This window comes from Marmota marmota, unplaced genomic scaffold (assembly GCF_001458135.2).
Source record: "Marmota marmota marmota unplaced genomic scaffold, marMar, whole genome shotgun sequence".
In the NCBI taxonomy this organism is placed as follows: domain Eukaryota; kingdom Metazoa; phylum Chordata; class Mammalia; order Rodentia; family Sciuridae; genus Marmota; species Marmota marmota.
This window is the reverse complement of record NW_025999977.1, coordinates 37,175,037-37,192,758: the sequence shown is the minus strand read 5'-3', so window position 1 is coordinate 37,192,758 and position 17,722 is coordinate 37,175,037. Positions and strand designations below refer to the sequence as shown.

At 42.7% G+C, this 17,722-nt stretch overlaps 1 protein-coding gene across 12 annotated transcripts in view; it reads left to right on the top strand.

Moving 5' to 3' along the window:
* Lclat1 (lysocardiolipin acyltransferase 1) overlaps positions 1-10,303 on the top strand; it is a 179,732-nt gene extending 169,429 nt beyond the window's left edge. For all 12 annotated transcript variants that reach the window (XM_048804589.1, XM_015479796.2, XM_048804591.1 and 9 more), the window contains one exon: positions 6,416-10,303. In XM_048804589.1, coding sequence (XP_048660546.1) covers positions 6,416-6,918 — 503 coding nt within the window. In that variant the 3' untranslated portion in view covers positions 6,919-10,303. The remainder of the gene's footprint in view (positions 1-6,415) is intronic.
* Positions 10,304-17,722: the final 7,419 nt, after the last annotated feature.

The following is a 17,722-nucleotide window of genomic DNA, read 5'->3' as shown; positions in this document are numbered from 1 at the left end:
GAATACTGTTGATAATTGGACACTTAGAGTTGTGTTATGTTTAGAAGAATTCCAAGGACTGTGATTTAAATTTGACATTGTTTATTTTCAAACTCTGGTCTCAGTAAGTGCATGCTTTTGCCCACATCCTGTGTTTGATGATCTCTGAAGGTACCTGTGTTGTCAAATTGTGAAGCATATCAAATGCTCTTATTCTATCAGTGACCCTAGAGCACAGGGATCACCAGCTTCTATTCTAAATGCTACAGGAGGTTTTAAAGTCTAAGCTTATCTTAAAATGTCTAAGGAATTAGGTAGTAGGCTTTGGAATATATACCAGAAGATAAATTAAGGTTAATCCCTAGTGCCAGGGTCAGTCCTGTAAACAGCTTTACTTCTATACTTTGACCAATTGTCAGAAAGAAAAAAAAAAAAAATGTATGCATGCAATGGAGTTGGTATTTCTCCCAAAGGATAAGGGAATGTAGAGAAAGAAGGTAAGGGTACCAACTAACCCTAATGATTCACTCCAGGTGCAAAAGGTGGATATCCATCCAGAGGAGTGTGACAGTACAGCAAAAAGAAGAATCTGTGCACACATGTTCTGGGTGCCTGCTCTTCTCTAAGCACTTTACAGAACTTACCAGTTGTTCTTTACAAGCCCACAAAGTGAGGGTAGGTCTGGGGTCTGCATTTAGATAGGCTTACAGTGAACATGAAAGGTCACAGAGCTGACAAGAGTAGGACAGGGATCTGCCAACTCCACCCCTTATCCCATAAGTATTCAGCTTATGCTGAAGGAAAAATCGATCCTATTTCAAGTAGGAAACGATAGTATATTCTCGAAGAAAAGGGTACTGTTTGAGCCTTAATACCAATTGATTTTAAGTGGTTCCCGCACACCCTTTCATTTTGAGGCTGAAAGGTGTCTCATTTGTTGGTATTTTTAGTCTAAATCTGTCGGAATCATTCCATTCCAGACTGTTCTGCCAAGTGTAGTGACTAGTACCGATTAGTCGTGCTTTGTTATTAGCCACATACAATTGCATGTCAGTGACAGAGTGGCACAGCACATAATTGCTTAGTTACTAGATCCAACTTCTGTCTTCCTGGAGTAATTTTTTTTTTTTTTAATCTGAAAAGCAATGTACAAAATCAGCAGCCCTTGGCGTTTTATTTTAACACAAATGCATGTTGGGTGGCAAGCTGCTTTATCTAAAAATTACAATATATGTATTTAAATTTATGGACCTAGAACTGGTTAATAGGAAATAGACTTACATTTTAAATTTTTTAGAAGCAGATGTTAAAGTGAAATCTAAATTATGTTTTTGTATATGCTACATGTATTTGATTATGAAATGAGGAAAGAAAAGTAAATTTTAAGTTGTTACCAGTTCTGTTAAAGATCACTGGGTTAAAAAAAATATTTCCATTTGTATTATTGTGTCATTGAGCTGAATACTTGGAACTGATGCTTTAGCAGGCAAATCAAGATTTCTTCATTCTAGAATGCATTTAGAGTCTTCAAAAGTCTCTTATGTGTCTTTTACTTTAAATATGGACATGTGTGGGAATTTGCTCACTGCTACTCCAGTGAGCTTTTCATATCTGGTAGGGATCTTCTAACAGTCATGGGCTCAACTTGATGATGGAGACACTCCCTTCTGGATATTAGTAAAAGTCAGTCATAGCTTTAAACTTCCATTGGTTACTTAAACATGAGTAAGGTATTCAAACTTCCCCCGATCTCATTCTGGGATTGAAATTAAGATTTGCAATATAAAGCAAGAGCTTTGTTTTTCCAGGGATGAAAAGAAACAACCATGGTTCCAAGTGAGTGTGGCTATTCTAATTGAATGCTGGCTTAAAAAATAATAGTGATATATGAAACTTGCCAATAGATACAGCATCCGAAATAGAACAGGTCCATTTCCTAAGCCCCGTGCTGGTAGATATCAAGAGCATCTAGACACATCATTTATATTGTCCGACAAGCAGTAGGATATTTTAAATGGTAGTTATTGATGGCAGCCATCTTAATTTGCATATTTTAAGTCTAATGTTTTTTTCCTTCCAAAAGATATAAAAGCAGTATAAATCCTTTGTAAGTGTAGGAATTTATTTTCTTAATACATAATATATTAGCCCTATTATAAACTAATCAACTAAACAGACACATCTCAACTTTTGACATTCAGTTTCATTACTGTTACTTAGATATGCCATCCTTTACCTGTTCCCTTTAGGAGGAAACTCGCTTGTGTGGTGGGACTGGCTCTGCTGGGCTAGGGGCCAGGGGCCAGAAAGTATGGTTACAGAGGATGATATGGAGTACACTCTCCTGCCTGCAGAGGATTGGGCCCTAACCTTCAGTGCCCAGTAGCTGTGGCTTTGTGCTGTCTGAAGTTTAATAATTATAAATAATTCCTTCCATGAGTAAAAGCCTTTCTCCGTTTCCTTCTCTTTTTCTTGGAAGTTAACACATTTCTAAGTTTCTATGATGCTTAAGGGAGGCTTAAGCTACAGCACAGCACAGGAAAATGAGTGTTAAGGTACAGCTGCTTTCTCCCCACCCAGCTTCCCCCTTCACTTTGTTGGCTTTTGTGTGGCTGACGTTATAATGTCGTGCACTTTGCTTATCATATAAGTATTTTAATTATGTTGAGTTACAATGTAACTCCAAATTTCTAAATTTTAAAAGAAACTTTTGGAATATTGCCCTTTTATAAGGTGAATGCCCTGTATCAAGTTCTTGTAATTCCTTCAGAACCAAGAATTCATAGAACCCAAATTGAGAGGGGGGGGGGCGGGGGAAACCTGTGGAGCAAGACAGTCTCATTAACTGACTGCTTCTATAGTTGCTAACACCAAGAGCTTGCTGCATGCCGACTACTGTGTAAGGGGTTCACTCTACACTGGCCCTCAAATTGTCTTAGTAATCCAGTGTAGAAAGCATAATGATCTCTCATATTTTCAGATAAAAAGTTAGTAGATCAGATACACATTTTTGGAGCCTTGTTAGTGCTGGAGACACAGAGGACATGGCTCTTGCTTTAAGACCACAGTGACAAGTGAGTGTGGAGTAAGCTTGTTAGCTCATGTGCTGTCTCACAGAGGGCAAGGCCACCCTAGGCCTTATCACTTGAAGAAAGCTCTTAGAACTTTTCGCATTTGAGCTGGATATTGCAAGAAGTTAAGATCATATATTTCAGGGGGAAAAGCAGTATGTTTGAAGCAGAGGGATTTCTTTTCTTTTTTTTCCCCTGCCTTCAGTTTTACAAAACAGTACTTTGAACATTTAGCCTGAGTGGAAAGGTTAAATCAGGAGATTCATAATTGGTATCTTTGGGGCCCAGGAAAACAGTGATGTAGACAATGATACAGAGAGAGGGGACTTGAATGTAGCTTTTCCCTTAGACACCAGGCAGGTCACAATGGATACAGCCCAGCCTGTTAGCCTGATGGTCCAGTGATAGCAATGGCTGGCCTTCACCAAGTGTTAACTGTGCACCAGATCCTGCCATGCATGCTTACATACATTATTTCATCTAACCCTCACAACCACCCAGTGAGGTGTTTTCTAGATGAAAGAACTAAGTAAGCCACAGAGATTAGGTGACTCAGTCAAGAGGCCCCAGACCTCCATACTGTTCACTGAGCATTCCTCACTAAGGATAGTCCCTGTTGGTGGTATTCTCAGGATCTAAAAACTTGCTACTTGTGAACATTATAACCCCATAGACATGCAAGGGACAACACCCCACACACACCATGTAGGTTTTCAAGAGGAAAGAAGAGAATATGGAGCTGTTTAGTTTTTACTAAAACTAGCAAGAAACTTGCCTTACCATTTTGATACCAGTTTTAGTTGTACATGACTCTATTTTATCCTTAAGCATTAAGAACTGTCTGTAGGAGATAGACTGGGACATATAAACTATTTTAAGAGTAGATTGAAACCTATTCCAATTCTAAGATTAAATGTGAGAGTGGTGTAGAGTGACTGAGTGGAAGATAGAAGGGACTACATGGGAAAAGCAGACCAGCTAAGGCTGAGCAACAGTGTTGATCTTGACCAGTGTCCCTGATGGAGGAGAAGGGTCTGGCAGATGGTGGAAGCTGAAATACTAGTTGCAGGAAAGTTTTAAAGGTAAATAAAATGTGAATATAACTCTGAATGTGGCCAATTGGTATGACAAGTGACTTTTTTTTCAGTTTTTTTTTGTTGTTGTTGTTGTTGTTGTTATCATAGAAAGTATAATCGTGATTAAGGCTAAATAGACCAAAGATTGCTTGATTTTTCAATGTAGGTGAATTAACAGTTACCATTCCAGGGGATATATCATGCTCAGAGCATCAGAAGAAGAGCAGGTCTGCTTTTTCTAGATGTTTGTCAGACAATCCACCATAACAGGTAAGTTCCCAGAGTAGCATAGTGGGCCTGTGGGCAAACCAGCCTTTTCTCAAATGGTGAATACATTTCCTTTTGACAGCCCTGTTACAAAGCTTTACCTTGTGGCTTCCAGCCTCTGGCCCACTCCTCTGCATCTGGCCTACTCCTCTGCATCTGGCCTGGTCTTTCTTTAGATACAGTACTGCTAAAGCTTTCTCTATGAGCCTCCATCTGTACCCCTTAGACCCCGTGTCAACAGCGTGCAGCTTTCCTAAGGAACTGCCCCTCCAGTTCTGAATCTAAGCCTTGTTGATGGAGACATTTTCATTTTTTATAACCCAGCTCTTATTAAGTGATGATTATTTTATAATGCTGTTAGGAAACCAGATTGAAACCAGGTCCTAAAGTATTCACAACGTAATGGGGACTGACAAACATTTATAGAAGACTTGAAGAACCGTTTTTAAAAAGCGAGTCCAACCCAGTGGGTTTAATATGGAATGAAGTGAGGGGGTTACTTCATTTCTTGTTATTATTGCCATTGAGGGTAAATTTAAATAGAGTGAAATTACACAACTTAAATGTCCAGTTTGGTGATCCTGACAAATGTAAGCACCGTGTAATCCCCAGAGTCCTTGTCACCCCTAAAACTTCCTTATGCTCCTTCCAGGCACTTCCTATAGGCAACTGCTATTCTGATTTCTGTCCCCACAAGTTGGTATTGTTTGTACTCTCTGGTATGGTAAGGAATCCAAGTCTCATCAAAGGTCTCCAGCTGACAACAGAATAAGGAGGACAGCAATTTTCAGAGACTTTGCACCAACATGCCCTGTATCCTTGGGCAAAACACTTAATCTTTTCTGAGCCTCTAGTACAGCGTATTATTAAATGTCCTTGTGGCCCCTTTAGATCCAACCCTGCTCCGACACTTCTAGTCTCAAGCCCCACCGTCTGCACAGTACCCTGAAACAAAACCAAGTGTGTTCACTCCTCCCTGCTTCCCCTCCTTATCCAGCCACATGGAGTTCCAGCTGTATCATATCAGTTGTTCCTTGTAATGTTTTTGGATGTGTCTCTTCTTTGGTCACTGTCTCCTCTTCATTCTGGCCTTCTGAATTGTTAACAGCTGTCAAATTACTATCTTTACTCTCTTGCCCCTGGTCTCTCCATACAGTGTTGTCATTGCCCCCAAAACAATTCTTCTCTGTTTAGAACCTTCCAAGACCCTCCACCTTTCAAGATGCTTCTCCACCACCTGGAGTGTTCAAATTCTAAAGTATGATAACCCGAGGGCTTGCGCCACCTGCCTCCAGCCCACTTTCAGTGCCCTGTTTCCTACCGTGCTCTCTGACCCTGCTCTGCCTTCCAGGTCCCCCTTCTTCCCAATGGGGTTGGTCAAGGCTTAATGCAGCCGTCTCCCTTTGTATTTTGAGGACATCTTGAGGGAGATGAGGCTGCTGTTCACATTTTCTCATCTCCAGCATCTGCAAGTTAAATTGCTAAGGAAGATGGAATCTCTGGTCAGGGTCTTACTTGGAGTTCAACTTGATGTATTTTTAAAACTTAAAAAATCACATGGAAGTTTTCATATATTTCTGACCACTTATTCAAGTCTGATTCTGAACTTTTCTTTGCAGTAGCTTTCATGGTAAAGGTGAGAAAATTTGTATTTATGTGGAGAGGATATTAAGGGGTACTGAAATAGTGAATCCTATGGGTAAAGGGGCTAATCTGTACTCTTCAATTCCCATCTCAAATCCTACCTGATGTGCTTGTCCATTTAATTCTAGAATGGCAGATTACCATTTCTGGGAATGAAGATAATTTATAAAGGTCTTTGTGATAATTAGCAAACAGGGGAGAAAAAGGCTAAAAATAACTATTAAATATTGAATCAAGTATTATATTTATAGCCCCTGTTGTTCACCATGGTTCACTCTGTCCTGGTTTTCCAGTGTTTCGTTTCTTCATTGTGAGTCAGCATTATACACCAATTGATCACTGCTAAAACAAAGATATTTTTATCTTTTCCAAACCTAGGTAAGAACCTCGATGCTGTCCATGACATTACTGTGGCATATCCCCACAACATTCCTCAAACAGAGAAGCACCTCCTCCATGGCAACTTCCCCAAGGAAATCCACTTCCATGTCCATCGACATCCAGTAGACACCCTCCCCATGTCCAGGGAGGACCTGCAGCTCTGGTGCCACAAGCGGTGGGAGGAGAAGGAAGAGAGGCTGCGTTCCTTCTACCAGGGGGAGAAGACTTTCAGTTCGACTGAACAGCATGTAATTCCACCTTGCAAGTCTGAGCTCAGGGTCCTTGTGGTCAAGTTGCTCTCTATACTGTACTGGACCCTTTTCAGCCCTGCAATGTGCCTGCTCATATATTTGTACAGCCCTATTCGGTGGTATTTTATAGTCACCATTGTAATCTTTGTGCTGCAAGAGAGAATATTTGGCGGACTAGAAATCATTGAACTTGCATGTTACCGTCTTTTTCACAAGCAGGCACATTTAAACTTAAAGAAAAATGAATAAGATGGTCAGGCTCACAATGTAAAAACCTAAAGGGATATTTTGGAAATGTTCTAAGCCTTTGTAAACTGAGATGCATTTTGCATGATTGTCAGATATTTCTTACTATCATCATTATTTGTTAAAAGATATTTTGCACTTAATTTTGTGGGGAAAATATTGCTACAATTTTTTTTAATCTCTGAATGTAATCTTGATGCTGCGAATGTAGCAGGGATCGATTGCTGTGACATAACTTGGGCCATAATTTTATTAAACAATCATCAGGCTATTGATAGACAAGGTATATACAAGTTCTCTGAAAGCCCCAATCTTCCAACCCAACAGACTCACCAGACCAGAAGCAGGTGTGGAACTCATGAGTAGTGTGGCCTGACAGGCACTGGTACTTGACTGCCCAGCTCACCCCCGGAGGTGAGCACTCTTCCTCCATGCAGCCACGCACGTGGTGCCCGGGCTTGCTCCCTGGGCCCCATCTGCATCCTTTGTATGCCAATCAAACCCATCCCATCCCATCCTCCCTTAAGATTAGAAAACATACCTCCCTTATCCTCAAACTGATCAACATAGGAATCTTCTCATTCCACATAGTATCTTGGGCTAACCAAGCGATCAAAAGACCACCTGTGCCCTTTCCTCACATGGAAAAATCACACCTGCACATGACTCAGGGAGCAACCACAGACTCTCCACTTGGAAACCTTAGTTTGAATTTTAAAAGCTAGGAATTAGCTCCAGTTCTTCACTCATCCTCAATCTTGCATGCTCAGTGCTGGTTTCCTTACAACTTGGCAGGTGTAGCTTTTTCTGTTAAAAGGGGTAGGCATTCAGCCACATGCTGTCTTAGAGGCATGCTGAGAGGAACATCCTGTTATTGTAGACAGAAACTTTCTTGTGAAATATTTTTTAAAACCTACCAAAAAAGGGAGGTTATTGTTTTCTAGGAGTGCATGGGTATCTAGTTTCTGCCATTAAAACAACCACAAAAATACAGACATGGCAGTAATGGTTTATCCTAAATTATTCAAGCCTGGTAGCTTTGATAGATTTTACACAAGGATAACACAAATGAATCCTTTTCAATGATAGCAGGGAAACCTCTCTCTTTTTAGTCCCAGGCTTTCTCTTTCAATAGTAATATTTAAACCCACTTTTGATCAACTGTTCGTCTAAATACTTCTGTCACTTGGAGTCAGAAGAAAATCTAGTGAACCAAAAGCACTGTCTCCTTCTGAGGCAAAAGGAGCATGTCATCATAGGTTCCATCCCATTGGAGCTCTGCCCTCCTGTTTTTTTTTTTTTTTTTTGGCCAGGTAATAGGGATAATGGTCGAGCTGCAAAAATATGAGCCTATTAAAAGTCTTTAGCTGTTGGCCAGTCTGTGAGCTCTACTGCTCAGTGAGCCAGCTTCCAGAGCTACTTATTGCTTTATGTACTCTTGGGGCATGAATGCCTTCTCTTTAGTGACATCTCATTTTTGCTTGACAGTGACTTCTACCCAGCAGTTCAGTCATCCATTGCCATGAAAGGTAAGCACATCATGAGCTCAACTTATTGAACAGATTCTATGAGAAAGCACTGGTTGGGGCAGAACACTGTGGACATACTGTATTTATTGAGACAGTATTAACTAGTGCCCACTGAAACCACCAACCCACACTTAACTGTTTCTTCAAAGCTGCAATTGACATATTCCAGCCCAGCCATTTACCTTTGTGGGGTTTAAGGGGTTTTTTAAAAACAAAAAACAACTTTTTTTCCTTTCCTTAATGAGAGAAGTCTCTAAGTTTCTCCAAGAATTCTTTGGGTCATATTTAAATACAGAAATAGTTTAATAATCAGGATTGCATTTGTCCTGGGGTAAAAATGATAAGCTGTGTTATCTACCCCAGGTGAAAACATAGCCCCCTCACCTGCCTTTCCTGCACATTTATTGGTCAAGTTACAACTACCATGTAAATGTGTTTAAGATAAAATACAAAATTGATTTTACCTGCTCATAATTCATAATTACAAAGCACTAAAATCTGTAAAATCCACACTGTACTTGCTTTAAGATTTAGAAATAACTCCAGAAAATGAGTCTTCTATTTTATTACAGGAAGGTCTTTTTTCATTGTAATAATTCATGTTGATCTACACATTGTTAACTGTGTTTAAAGCCTGAGTCTTTTTTAATTTAAAAAAATTAAAGAACTATAGTCAATGATTTGGAGCTTAGAACCGTTTAAAGTTGATACTGAAACACCACGTGCATCATCGCAGCTCCAGTCATTGTGACATTCCCCGGGAGTTTTTTCTGCGGCGCTTCCCACCATCACCGTGGACTCCGCTCGGAGCAGCTGCAAGTCTTGCCCTGCAAACGAGTTCTACTCACTGTTCTCTCAGTCCTTTGAAGGTGACTTTGAAATGTTCACAATATATTTGTCCAGTTGCCAAATTTACCATTCTAAAAGGTTCTAAGGATAGCAAGTATGATCTATTTACAATATGAACCACTGTGCTTAAAATATAAGGGGTATCGACTGGGTAACAAGTTCTTACACCACATATCTTTTATGAAACAAGCCAAAGTACTTGCTTCAAAAATTTAGAGAATATAGTGAAAAACTTAAAAAATAAATGTTAAAAGAGCCCATCATTTTAGACTCCAATAATCCTTCCTTATGCCATCAAAATGCATGTTAGAAAAAAAATAACAGCTTTCATGTAATGTCATTTTGAAATGAATTACTGCAATAGCACCATGTCAAGAACGGGATATTGGTGGCCAAGACCACATCTTGAGACAGGCATGTTCTGTTTCCCCTGGACTTCACGCTCTGGCCCCAATAATGACACCCCTGTGCACTCTTACAGTAAGGACTAATGGAGGAGCCTGTTGGTGTTAAATTGTTTACATTTTTTTTATATAAATAATGTGCTTTCAGTGCCTTAGTTTGGGTTTCATTCTTTTTTTTTTATTCCAAGAATTCTGCAATGCATTTCTTAGGTAAAGCCTCTTCCAGTGGGAGGTAAAGGTCTGTAAGTACCAGTCACTGAGTGTAACACCACTTAGTCACATGTGGGGAAGAGCACTCGGTGCTGAGGCGTGGTGGCCCTACAGTAGTTATCATGCTGTAGAAGATGAAAGTGGTTCTGCCACATGATGAGCTTTGGTTGAGGTCTGGCCCTAAAGTTGTCTTGTCCCTCCCTAAAATTTTTATTTCAGAAGAGAATCTTGGTTTTAGTAATTCATTTTTTAAAAATATCCTTATGTGAAAAACACCAAGTTTTAAAAATAACTCACAGAATGGCCTTAGTTTTTAATGTCTACTGGTGTGTTTTGTGAGTCATGTTATCTGTGATCCACATCCAGAATAAAGTGGTGTACGTGAAATAGAGTTTACATGTGTGTTCTGCCTCCATTTCCTCAGGCATAACAGAAACGACAGGTTCTGGTGCCACTTTGTCTCCCTGTGCTGTTAAGCCTTTCCAAGGGTAGTGTTCAGGAAGAACTGGTAGCTCAGGATTCTTTGGATTCTCATTTGGCAGGTATTAAGAAAAAGTGGCCTAAGCTAAAAAAGAGTATAGTGGTTCTCCTCAGGACAATTTAGTCATTCCAACACATGAGTCTTCAAGGTCAGTGGGACTCCATGCTCCCCTTCCTCTCACTGTTCAGCAGTACAATTATCTTAATGCTAAAACTTAACAAGTGTATAAATATGTCCTGCCTACTGTAAGCTGTGATGCCCACTCTGTCGTGAATTCTCCTGTGAGCTCTCCAGTGTTAGTTTCATGGGGGGAAGCCCATGGTGGTGTTTGGGAAAGGGGCATGCAGGGCCGAAAGAGTGCAGACCTAGCTCCAAGAATGCTGGTCCCAAGGACTGAGACATGGGGCATCCAGGGCTCCTATGTTTTGTTTGAGCCAAGGGAAAGAATAGAACATGGTCTCTCTTTAGACCCCAACTAATCTCCAGCATGACCCATTTCATTGACAAGTTATATAAACTCATTTGCCTAGAAATGCGATGTGGATCCCATCCCTGGGTTACTTGCCACCCTCTAGTGCCAGAGTTGGAGCTCATTTCCCTGGACCACAAGATGGGAGTGGGATAAATTTTAAGAGAACAGTCAGGCATCATTGCAAATAGCATGAATCAATGCCAAATGACCACGAATATCCACAACTATTAAACTTCCCAAACTTGCCACTGGAGCTAGAGTAGGTGGGCATGATTTACAGAAAGCCTTCCAGGCTCCTGCCTGAGGACTGCACCCACAAGACCTAACAACCTCCCCAAAGCCCCCACCTCCTGACACCATCACCCTGGGGTACAAATTCCAGGGAAACATGAGCAAATGTTCAGACCAGAACAATTACGTATGGTGGCGAGGTGGACAGGTTTGACAGGACTAGGATAGAAATTAGACTTCTGAATATATCTGACTTCATATTATACATGACTTTGGAACCAACTTTATATTTTTACAGAATTATAAAGTTAAAAGGGAAAATGCAATTCCTAAAAATCAAAAGGAAAATGAAAATTAATCTATATCAATATTGTAGCTTAATTATGCAGAAAGGAATTATTTCAGGTAACTACAATGTATATCCCTAATAGTGAATAGCCTAAAGGCAAAAGAACTACCAAAAAAAGTTAAATAATTTTTGTCATCATATTGTTGGCTGTCAGTTTATAGTTTATTTTCTGAAACTATTGCATTTACTATAAGATAAAGAGTATGAGTAATTATGATAATGTTGCTAAGAACTAAGATTTTCAGTGTAAAAGAAAAGATGTATAAATATAAAATTAAAGCAATTGAGTAAAAACCTAATAACCCTAAGTATTTCTCTTTAATTAAAAAAAAAATCCTTCTACTTTTTGCTCTTCCCATTGGAAATGCTCAGAAATAATAACCAACAGTAGCAACGAGCCCCCTTAGTGCCTGATACTGGAAATCCATTTCCACTTAAAGAAATGAGGCAGAGGCTTGAAGACTTTAGTCTTTACAGTAAGTCATTGTGAATCTACTGGTGAAGCAACTGGTATAGGGCTCCACAGGTCAATATGGGTAGCTAGTCAGCCTGACCCAGGCAGTCTTTCTGAGTGGCCAGTGTGTCGGGAAAGACCATCCACTTTGCTTCTGTCCATGGGACCCTTTGGGGGCCCAGGGACCTACCCAGGGTGGATTGCTGTCCCTCAGACTACCTAAGCCTTCCAGCCACAGGGCCAGCACCTCAGCAGGGTCAAGCAGACCTCCAGTTGAGCAGGCATCCATGTGCCCCCTTCTCTTCTACCAATGAGATCTCCCAGACTCTCCCTGGAAGCCCCTTGTGTGACCTCACAGGCAGCCCAGTTCCCTGGTTCCTGCAATAGGGGAAGGACAGGGATGGGGCATCAGGGAGATGGTTCCTGGCCCCAGGCTCAGCCTCTACCTCCAGCTCTTCCTGAGGTCAGGGCTGGGAAATCTGGCACACTACGGCCACCTGCAGAGCTTTAATACCTGCTTGGGGGTGGGAGGGGCATGGATACCCTGATTAAATGGTCAGGCTTGAGTCTGGGGAACCAGAGCTTCCCCAGCTCCCCAGGGATGCTGATGGGCAGCCAACCTGCCTGATCTACTACCTCAGACCTCAGACTTAGGCTCCCACCCTCAAGACCTCTGGTCACCCATGTATAAAATGAGCATTTGGCCTTAGATGTTCTGGAAGCCCTGAGTGATTCATGAGTTGATTTAATTCATTGTAAATATTTATTAACTCCTTGCTAGATGTGAGCTCCTGGCTTGACCAGGGAAGAAGCAAAGATAGGCAAGCTTTACTCTTTGCTCTTTACACACATACACTCCTCTCTTCAAAAATAAACAAAACTGTTCATGAAGCAATGAAGCACCACATCCAGCCAACCAGACACAAGTAAAGAGGGTAAACAAAGAAGACACCCTATGTCAAAGCCTCACCCTGCCTGCAGTGCCATGTTTGGGTGCAGATGCAGCTGGAGTCTCCCTGTCCTGCAGGTGGGTAGAGGGCATCAACCCTGTGACCACCTGTCCACTGCCCAGGACTAGGATGGTGTTGAAGACAGTAGCTGGGAGTACAATTTCCAGAGACTTGTAAAGTGACAAAAGAACCGAGCCTGCTCCCTGTGATCATTTATAACCCTCCTTCCTGGCAGTGAACGCTTCCATGTCACGGGCTGGAGGAGAGAGAATCCATCTTCTCTGTAATGCCCCATTCTGTGAGGTCAGAACACCAACTGGGAAATGCCCTTTAGGGACCAGCAGCCTTCAGGGAATGGAGGAGAAGACTCAGGTCCCCTGGTTGAACCCGGTGGGTACAGGGAGAAGGCCAGGGAAGCAGATGGGCTATCAAGGTGTGGGTGCAAGGGACAAATGTGAAGTTGGGCCTGAAGCCAGATGACAGAGGGCGCAGGGCTTTAAGGAAACTCCATAGTTCTGAGAAGGAGTGGGTATGCAAAGAGCCGCCTCCTGTGGAAGTTACTTCATTCTCTGGCTGCACATGACTGGAAGGTCACTGGCCTAGAGGAGCTAACCCCTGATTCTAGGTAGGGTATCACTGGGGATGAGAGCCCCTGCCTTCTCAGGAAGTTGCTGGCTAGAAACCAAGGGCCAGTTCCAGGGGAGTGCAGCCCAGTCAGCCTCACAGGGCCTGCCTGGAGAAGGGCCCCACACTTGCTTCAATGTGCCTCTGCACCATCTGCAGCTTCTTGGTAGTTTTTGAACAAGGACTCTCATATTTTTCTTTCACATTGGGCCCCACAACCAAGGTAGTCAGTCCCTCCTGGTGGTTATAGGAGACCCAGGAAATTCTGATTCAAACTTGTGGTCCTAAGCCCTGGATCCGTGCAGCCAGCCTTCCCCACCCGACCCCAGAATGGAGTCAAGCTCCCAGGTGATCCTCGCACAGGCAGGCTGTCACTGAGGAATGGTTTTCCCAGTCTGTGGCCTGCACAAGTCTCTGCGGAGCTGTGGGCACCTCCTTTCCAGAGATGCCCTCCCTATGCAGCCTGGCATCATGGCACCCACAGCCTGCCCTGAAGGCCTCTCTCTTTCTGCCTCCAGGTGACACATCACCTGAAGGTAGGGACTGGATCTTCATCTCTGCACCAGACACAACGGGGGCCCAAGAAGCTTTTTTTCCCTTCTCACTGTTTGAACTGAAAAACACTCCAGCTCTGGAGTTCTGCCACTGGCTCCTTACACCTCGGGGTTATACAGCTCATATGTTGCCCCTTCCTGCCAGAGAAGCATGGGATGCCAAGGAAGGGCTTAGAAGTTGACCTGATACCCCTGAGCTCCCGGGACAACCTGACAGTTGCAATTATATCACAGGTCCTTCAGAGCCTCCTTTCATTACCAGTCATTTTAAATACCCTATTATTTTTCAGAAACTTATAAAATAGTCAGGTTTATTTTTGAAATATCCATTATCCTCACAATGTGTGAAGTGCCCTGCTCTTTGCCCATGTGGATTCCGGGAAAGTCCTCCTGTGTTTGTTTTTCTGAGAGTCATCAGAGATTAGGAGCCTGCTTTCCTGGCACTGAGAGGCGCGTGCATGAAGCAGCCCAGGCAGAAACTGGTCCAGGGAGGATCAGGGGCAGCCTTTGCAGTAGGCTAGGGATGATGGAAACTTCCCGACTTTCCACTAGTGTGCAGAGGATGTGAAGGTGGTAAAGGTCGGCCTGTTTTATTTTTTGTTGTTGTTGTTGTTAATCTCATTTGGTCAGAATATTTTAGAAAAGTCTACTATATTCTAGAACAAGACCTTTCTGTACTCTTAAAAACTTATTCAGGACCAAAAAGAACTTTATGTGGGTTATATCGATCACTACTTACTGTGAAAAATGCTTGGAATGTATATGTATGTGGGTATACTACACATGTGTGTGCCCACACGAGCACACACACACTTTACTAGGCCCCACCTGACCAGATGGCAGGGCACATAAGCCACACAGTGTTGACTTGATGGGCCTCCTGAAATGGCCTTGGGGACCAACAAGAGTACCAGATATAGAAACCACTGTCTGGATTGTGCGTTTTCTCTGCTGTGTGCTGTGGCAGCCTGGGCTATGGAAGAGAGGACTAGGGGGAGCCAGACCTGGCAGCCAGGAGACAAGGCTATCTTCCCAGCTCCTGAACCCAACAGTTGTAACTCTGAGCAAGTCCCCTCCCTCAATGAGCCTTAGTGAACTCATCTATAAATTGATGTCACAGAGCCACTCTCAACCAAGCTGCACAACAGAGATCTGCAATGTTAGAAGGACAGGTCCCTGCCCTAGAGCAGTCACATCAGAATAAAAGTGTGGACCTGGGCTTCACTGTCTGAAAAAGTTCCTCAGGGGGACATTGAAAGGACATAGGAGAAGGGCACATCATTCTTGCCAAAAATCCTTAACCTTCATCCAATCACAAGCTAAAGGCACAGCCAAATGTCAAAGCCGGAACAGTTTGGGCAACCAAATAAAAGTAAATAGAAAGTGAAATAAATATGAATGAAATAAATATCCACAAGTCCCTACTAATATAAATAATTGAATACACAAATAAATGGGGGAGAAGGGACCACTCTTCCTTATAACAGCATTCCTATTAATAAATGTAGAAGGGGCCGGGCGCAGTAGCACATGCCTGTAATCCCAGCCGCTCTGGAGGCTGAGGCAGGAGAATCGTGAGTTCAAAGCTAGCCTCTGCAAAAAGCAAGGCCCTAAGCAACTTAGGGAGACCCTGTCTCTAAATGAAATACAAAATAGGGCTGGGGATGTGGCTCAATGGTCGAGTGCCCCAGAGTTCAATCCCCAGTATAAAAAAAAATAATAAATTAATTAATGTAGAAGGGGCTAGGGTTGTAGCTCGGTGGTAGAGCACTTGCCTAGCATGTGTGAGGCACTGGGTTCAATTCTAAGCACCACATATAAATAAATGAGTAAAATAAAGGTCCCTCAACATCTAAAAAAGAATATTAAAAATAAATGTAGAAGAAATGATGGAAATAGCAAATCACCATTTGTCAGACACCATAGCAAAACCCATAGATGGACATTAAATTTAATGTCTAAAAATACATTATGAGAAACAGAATATGGATATAGTTTCATAGTGTCTCCTCATGAGAGCTCTTTATTACAATGGGGGAAAGTGGAGAAGTCTGGCAAACACCACCTTAACCAAGTACCCAAGGTCAACATCACCAGACTGGGACACATTGTCATCATATACCCCCAAGAAGGGTATATCATCCTTGCCAAAAATCCTTAAACTTCATCCAATCACAAGAAAAGTTCACCGGATCCCAAATGGAGAGACATTTTACAAATCAACTGGCCAGCATTCTTTAAGTGTTCAGTTCAAGAAAACAAAGACTGAGGCACTTATGAGAATTTTGGAGGCTGAGACATAACAAATAAATACAAACTGGGATCCAGGCCTGGGTGCTGGCAAAATCTGAGTATGCTCTTTAACTTAGCTAATATTATTGTGTCTGTGGTTTTTTAAGTTCTTTTTTGTTGATGTTGTTGTTGTTTTCTTTTTATATTTTTTGTTCTTATTTTTGTATCTATGTTTGATAACTGTACCCTGGTTATTTTGTATGGCAGTAACATCTGGGAGGCTGTGTGAAGTGTGCACACCTGTCTTGAGACTCCCCGCCGGACGGTCCTTCTGCTGGGAACCCTCTTCTCAGATGTCCACGTGATTTGCTCATTCACTCCCTTCCTGTCTTGACTCAACAGGCAGTGGCCTGAGATGTCATCAGTTTTTCCACTGTAGGAGAATGTCATTCATCCAAGCCACGTGCTGCCCGATCATTCACTTTTCAGGAAACATCCCCACAATCTTCCTATTGAGGCCGAGGAGGAAAAATAGCAAGGAAGGGGAGAGGTTGGGCCAGTGCATCATCTTTCTTGGCTGGATGAAAAGAAGGTCAAAGGATATGAACCATGAGTGGGGCCTGCAAATGTCCAAATGGGGGTGTTGTTGGCTGGACAAAGGGCAACTTCTACCCACTATTCCTTCCCTCCAGGCCCAGGGCCAGAATCAGGGCTGGCCAGTGACAAGCCAAGAGCACCCCCTCTTGGCTCAACACTGGGGCCAGACGTTCCCAGAATGCACCAGATCAGAATACAGGCATGCTGGCCTATGTGTGTCCCCAACTGTCCTATGTGTGATGCATGCCTGCTGTGGGCATGAGCGGAGCCTGGGTCCTGTGACAAACTTCACAGAAAACTAATGAAAATCCATGAGCCTTTCCAGCCATGCCTGGGTTTGAGTCTTATGGCATTCGGTCATGGATGGAGGCTAGTTGCAGAATCGTGTAGAACTGGGCAGCTCCAAAGTGAGGTCCCTCTGCTCAGTAGGAAAGGATTGGAGGAGGCCCTGTGGGTAAACACAATCTGATCAGCAACTCAGGCCTGCTGGTCACTCATTCTGGAGTATTTGTGGAGAGCCCGCTGCAGCTGGGGTGTGGATGGAGGTAACTGGGGGTGGCCCAGTCTTGAGGCAAAGCAATTGGTGGTGGCAGTGGTGTGGGATAGTCAGGGACACCAGGTTACAGCAGAAAATGTCTATTGCATGTTGTCTGCATATAGGAGAGTTGTCACAGGTATTTTAAATGAAGTGGTAGCTCCAGTGTTGCATGCCCTGAGGGGTTCAGAGCGCGAGTTGGGAGATGAGCATGTTGGTTCAGGGTATCTGCTGGGATAAGGCATCGACCTCCAGTTGCCATATGACAGGAAACACTCGCACCTCATACTTCCACCCTCTGCCAACCTTGCTCCAGCCTCTCTCCCTTACAGGCCT